A 6,647-nucleotide genomic window follows, 5' to 3' on the forward strand; every position below is an offset into this window, starting at 1 on the left:
GTACAAACACATTCTAGGCTACACGTTTTGGTCTCTATCTCGAGACCATAGTCACGGAGCGGCATGAAAAATACTCTGTACTAAAGCATTCACCAACAGCTTCAATTTGATGTCCATATTGTACAAACACATTCTAGGCTACACGTTTTGGTCTCTATCTCGAGACCCTAGTCACGGAGCGGCATGAAAAATACTCTGTACTAAAGCATTCACCAACAGCTTTAATTTGATATCCATATTGTACAAACACATTCTAGGGTCCACGTGTTGGTCTCTATCTCGAGACCCTAGTCACGGAGCGGCATGAATAATACTCTGAACTAAAGCATTCACCAACAGCTTCCATCTGAAGCCATATTGTACATACACATCCGAAGGTTACCCGGATCCACGTTTTGACCTATATCTCGAGCCCTATTTCCAAAATAAAATATAATCCATGTTACTCGTGGATGATGTAGCTTTCGAATGGTGAAAGAATTTTTAGAATCGGTCCAGTAGTTTTTGAGCCTATTCATTACAAACAAACAAAGTTTTCCTCTTTATAATATTAGTATAGACAAAAACCTCCTGGTATACATTTAGAGAAATAGTCATCTGTAATCTTAACAATAAAATAAGATTAAAGACCTTTGACGAAATCGACAGTGCGATAGCCTATTTTAATCACACAATAATGAACGCCACTATGAAATCAACTCCACAAAAAACTATCTGTTCTTCGAGCTACAATATACCTGCGCACATCCAAGAAAAAATCAAAATCAAAAACCGCTTACGTAAACGCTGGCAAATAACAAGGCTGCCACTTGACAAAAGCAAGCTAAACGCTGCTACAAAGGAAATCAAGCAAATGCTATTCGACCATAAAAATATGAAACTTAAGAGACGCATCGAAAAACTTGGACCCGGTATAACGACAAACTATTCAATATGGAAAGCTACAAACAAAATCGAAAATAAAATTTTATACAAACCACCTATCAGAAAACTTGATGGCAGCTGGACTAGAACAAATCTTGACAAGGCTGAAGTTCTCGCAAAACACTTCAAAAGTATTTTTACGAACAATACGCCTAATGTAAACCTTCTCCCGACCCACGCAAAAAAGATCCATGCAAACCAAAAAATGTTACATTAGAAGAAATAAAACAATGCATATGTAAGAGAACTGATCCTAAGAAGTTGCCAGGATACGACCTAATAACTGGAAAATTTTTAAGAGAACTCCCAGAGAAGGGGCTTATCTATATAAGGAATTTGTTCAATCAAATCTTGAACTTGAAATATTTCCCAAAAGTATGGAAAATTGCTCAAATTATCGCAATACCAAAACCATGCAAAGATCCTACGCAAGTAACTTCGTACAGACCTATAAGCCTACTACCAGTATTATCAAAAATTTTTGAAAAGTTACTTTTTGACAGAATCGATCCCATTATACAAAAGGACAAAATAATACCTTGCCAACAGTTCGGATTCAGGCAAAAGCATTCCACCATCCAACAAGTTCACAGAGTTACAAACAAAATTTTTGAAGACATCGATAAAAAACGAACGTGTATGGCACGCAGGACTTCTACAACAACTCTTGACTTATTTCCCAACAGACTACTACGAACTAATGAAAAGTTATATAACTGGAAGACAATTTTATGTAAAATTCGAAGATAAGTATTCTGAAATACTAACAATGGAAGCAGGTGTACCGCAAGGTAATGTCCTTGGGCCGCTTCTTTACCTTCTTTACACAGCTGATATCCCTACACCGGCAACTAAGAATTCTCTAATAGCAACATTTGCAGACGACACTGTCTTGTTAGCATCAGACAAAGATCCAAGAAAGGCTGCTTATAAACTTCAGGAATTACTTGACAACACCACTCAATGGTTCGAGAAGTGGGGAATCAAAATAAACAAAGATAAAACCGCCCACGTCACATACACTAACAAGAGAAAAAACAATACAATCCAATATTCATAAAGAATAAACAAATCCACCACGACACAAGGGCAAAATACTTGGGTATGATTATAGACAATAAACTTAACTGGAAGTTACACATTGGACAAAAACGACGCGAAATCAAGACTAGGTTAAACAACTTCATTGGCTTTTGGGAAAAAATTCAACGCTCCCACTAGAAAATAAGATACTAATATACAAAGAAATTATTACACCAATATGGCAATATGGCTCAAAGCTTTGGGGAACTGCGAGCAGAACAAATATAATATATGTTATATATGTTGTATAATTACAAACGCAAAATAAGATACTCCGTATAATATCAAAAGCAGAGTGGTATATACTAAATGATAATATCCACCGAGAACTTAAAGTAAAAACAGTCCATGAAGAAATACGCAACAACAGCTTAATACTAAGTTTCCACCGCAGCCGGAGTTTGGGTTCTCTGCCGCTATCGTGTTCTTAGCGCAAACACGAAACAAAACACCTGTCAAATCCCATACAAAATTAAAACACAACTCCATACCTAAACCCACTTTTCAAAGCGTGTTTTGTTGGGTTTGCGTCTAATTTAATTATTAAGTGGTGGCAATGTTGCTCATTTTCCTCATTTATTATTGCATTCTTATCGAAATATGGCAACAATGATTGCAATTTGTCAATATGACATTTGATTGACGTTTAATATTTTTCTTGTGGTAATCGTTAAGTGGTGCGCGCAAAATATAAAATAAGTCAAACAAGCCAAATAAATCTACAATCTTTCCTCAGGAATGCTGAATCAACTCGTTGCGGATAGTATAACAGGTATTTCTTTTATTTATATATGTAATTTTATTTGTATTTACATCTAATTTCATTAATATAATATTAAGCTGGCCAAATAAGTCTACAATCTTTCCTCAGGAATACTGAATCAACTCGTTGCGGATAGTATAGCAGGTATTTCTTTTATTTATATATGTAATTTTATTTGTATTTACATATAATTTCATTAATATAATATTAAGCTGGCCAAATAAGTCTACAATCTTTCCTCAGGAATACTGAATCAACTCGTTGCGGATAGTATAACAGGTATTTCTTTTATTTATATATGTAATTTTATTTGTATTTACATCTAATTTCATTAATATAATATTAAGCTGGCCAAATAAGTCTACAATCTTTCCTCAGGAATACTGAATCAACTCGTTGTAATGGAAAACATTAAAAAATGTAAAACAATTTGGCTTCCTTCCGCGGACGAAGCATTCCTTGATATATGGGGTGATAAGGCAGCTGAATTGCGAGGGCCACGCAAGAACTCGCACATATATGCGGAGATGGCTCAGTCGCTGGGAGTGCTTGGACATGAGGTCCGTTCAGTTGACGTGAAATATAAAATCCACAATTTCACAATGAAATATAGGTAAGGCATATAATATATTATTTCATTAAAGTAATTTTGTTACAGCCTCAAAATTTCCTTTGCAGAAAATGCAAAGCAGAGCAGGGGACAGGATGTTCTCCTGTTTCTTGGAAGCACTATCGGAGGGTGCACCAAATAATAGGAAGGGATAGGGTGAATAATGTTGATGCGGTCGTTGTCGATAGTATAACAGGTATTTGTTTTATTTATATATGTAATTTTATTTGTATTTACATCTAATTGTATAATGTTAATTTCTATTTATATATGTAGGCATGCCTGATTCGGTTGCTTCGCCAGCTCCATCAAATTCGCCGATATCACCTTCATGCTCCTCATTTTCAGCTGCTCCGTCTGCTTCGTTTACATTTTCGCCACCATCGTCTCCAGCACTGCACGAAGCTTCCGCATCTGCAGCAAAAACAAAAAATGCGAAAATATATGAATTAAACGAAACAATAAAATCTTGTATGACAGAAAACAATAAATTAACTGCTGAGTTAATTGAAATCGAAAAAAAAGGTTGCTGCTATTGAGGTATTGACAAAAAGTGTGGTTAGTTTCTTGGAGAGAAACTAATTAACTAAAATATTGTTATTTAATTTATATTTAAGTTTTAATGAATTGTGCCTTTTAAAGTTGCACTAAGTGCCTACTACTATCTTTTTCCAAAATGAATAAAATGTTATTTTATAAAACTATGTATTGCAAATTTTATTGTTCTGGTGAAAAGTTGTTTTTCAGATTTAAACCAATTGGACTCTTTGTAGGTCGAAATATTTAAATAAATATTTGGTTTGAAGATAAAATTGTTTAAACCAAATAACCTTTTTAACCAATAAATTATGGTTAATTTAATAAAACATACGGGAGAATCTACATGAAAGAAGTTATATTACTCACTGAAATATTCCTTTAACGCATTTCTTATCGATTCTCCTTCAGATCGGTCAACTGCATTGGTGCCGTATTGAATATTGCGCCTGGAATCGCGATGCATTTCCACTAGCCAATTTTCCAAAATTAAATCCTTCTCAGCAATCAAAAAATTATGTAAAACACATGCACATGAAATAACTGTGTTTACATTTTTCATGTGGTTATCCACGCCTTTTCCAATTCTCCTAAATCTAAAATAGAACCTGTATTACCAATTTTTAAAAATATTAGAATCTCTAAGTTGTATTTACCGGGCTTTTAAATGGCCAAAAGCATTTTCCACAACACGCCGGCACTTAGACAATCTATAGTTGAATTTTTTTTGTTCGGGTGTATTGGTCACACTATGCGGATATGGCTTCATTAAATGCTGAGAGAGACGAAAAGCAGAGTCCCCTATAATATGGACTGGTATTTTTGTGGATCCATACAGCAAGCTCAATTCATCAAGAAGTGCACAACTTTGCAACTCGCGCTTTAGCGATGATTTTTCAAAAATTCCGGAGTCGTTGCATCTTCCAGGACTGCCGCAATGTATATAAACAAATCTATATTTTGCGTCTACCAAAGCCAATAGTACTACGGAATACCACCCTTTGTAGTTGTAGTAATCAATGGCTTCTTCCTTTCTTGGATGAATTTCAATATGACATCCATCTGTATAATAAAGATGCTTTTGATTAAACGTTATTTTTATCGCATTACTTATAAACCTACCTATTGCTCCAATACATTGTGGATAGCCCATTGCATTAAAATCTGCGACTCCATTCTCAATTTGCGCCCTTGTCAGTGGAAAATTTTTCAAATATATTGGAGCCAAAGATGTCCCAACTTCATTGCAAAACTCGATGAGTATTTTGCAAACAGTTGCTTTGCCTACTCCAAACAAATGTCCAATTGATCTGTATTCACTAGAAGATCCTAGTGCATACAGAGCAATTGCCACGCGCTTTTTTAGTGAAATCGGGTTTCGATAGTTCGTTTTTCTTTTGGCTATTTTTTCAAGTTTGCTGCACAATTTTTCAAAGCAGGATCTTTCCCATCGGAAATTATCTTTGAAAAACTTGTCCCCATTACTCTGGCAGTCTACTTCCCAAAAGGTACTGGAATGTTCCTAAAATATACATGTACATTATACACAAATAATGTATCATAAATCTGTTTACCATACCAAAGACCATACACTTTGCGAACGCATTAAATTGGCAGCAACGCTTAAAATTATTTTATTTTCCCTTAACCTTTTTTTTAAATAATATGTGACCAACTCACTATCAATTATTTTAAAATAAAATGATAAAATCAACATAACAAATTGAATTTTATGCACCATTTTATAATTTTATCAATTTTTATAATTCTTATTTCACAATGTCAACAAAAGACAGTTCAAACACAGTTTCTCCCAAACTTTCGGTGGAAACAGTTGACAGTTCTCCCAAACACAACTCCTGCAAACACGGTGTTTGCTTTTGGTGGAAACATAATATTAGACACACAAACCGACTACTAGAACATTCTAACAGGGAAATTCGGCAACTTCCATTAAAAGAGGAAACCGAGACGAGGAGGCTTAAGCGCAAACGACCAACTGACCTGCAGATGTAAATGGTGTCACAATTTTATAAATATACTAGCGTACCCTCGCCCGCTTCGCTAGGCGATAAATTCAATGATTTGCTGAAAGAGAATAAAATTAATACGAAACAAAGCAAATTCTTTGATAAAATTTCATTCGAACTTTATTGTAACACTTTTTGGTAGACAACGTTTTTGGTTTTTTCATCTTTCGCGTGAATAATGACGATGGTTTGCCAACTCGTGAGCAAGCTACATACAATTGTCCATGAGAAAAAATTGGGTATTCTAAATTAATACCGCACCTCATCTTGATCAGTAATAGTGTCCATTGACTTATACGCAACTATGTCACCAGGTATTTGATCTAAAATAGCTGAATTTATATCATTGACGTCCTTATTTTTCCCAGCTAAAATTGCTCTTTCGCTGAGCCAATCATGGTTTTTGTAATGTTGAACTATGTTTGGAAATACACTCTGTATCAATGCCTCTTTAGACTGTGCAAAAGTGCAGAAATTGTTAGGCAATGCTATCATTCCTGTTGTTTTTTAAAAAAGGCTTATTTTTTTTGGTTAAAAAGTGTTTTTTGAAGTTTTGAAAAACACTTCGCTCTAACAAATTTCTTCTCAGTTAATTGCTGAAAATTAAATATTTTGAAAAAACTATTTTTTTTTTAATTTAACGTTTTTGAGAAAATTTTGTTCTTGAAAAAATTTCATACTTTTGTAAAAGTTTAAATTG

The 6,647-nt window shown here is 34.4% G+C and overlaps 1 protein-coding gene across 1 annotated transcript; it reads right to left on the minus strand.

The window, feature by feature from the left end:
• Positions 1-4,278: 4,278 nt before the first annotated feature.
• On the minus strand, positions 4,279-5,770 carry LOC128870591 (uncharacterized). Its single transcript, XM_054113243.1, has 4 exons — positions 5,497-5,770; positions 5,040-5,439; positions 4,574-4,979; positions 4,279-4,513 (listed from the first exon to the last, which is right to left on the minus strand). The coding sequence occupies exons 1-4, from the start codon at positions 5,656-5,658 to the stop codon at positions 4,279-4,281; spliced, it is 1,203 nt and encodes a 400-aa protein (XP_053969218.1). The 5' UTR covers positions 5,659-5,770.
• Positions 5,771-6,647: the final 877 nt, after the last annotated feature.

The sequence above is a fragment of the Anastrepha ludens genome, chromosome Y, assembly GCF_028408465.1.
Source record: "Anastrepha ludens isolate Willacy chromosome Y, idAnaLude1.1, whole genome shotgun sequence".
Classification (NCBI taxonomy): Eukaryota; Metazoa; Arthropoda; class Insecta; order Diptera; family Tephritidae; genus Anastrepha; species Anastrepha ludens.

Bases quoted from the DNA above. Each gene is read 5' to 3' on its own strand.
- LOC128870591 (XM_054113243.1), bottom strand. From the start codon at position 5,658: ATGGTGCATAAAATTCAATTTGTTATGTTGATTTTATCATTTTATTTT. The intron at 4,980-5,039 runs GTAGGTTTATAA...TTTATTATACAG, and splicing joins ACAATGTATTGGAGCAATAG to ATGGATGTCATATTGAAATT. The intron at 4,514-4,573 runs GTAAATACAACT...GTTCTATTTTAG, and splicing joins TTTGGCCATTTAAAAGCCCG to ATTTAGGAGAATTGGAAAAG.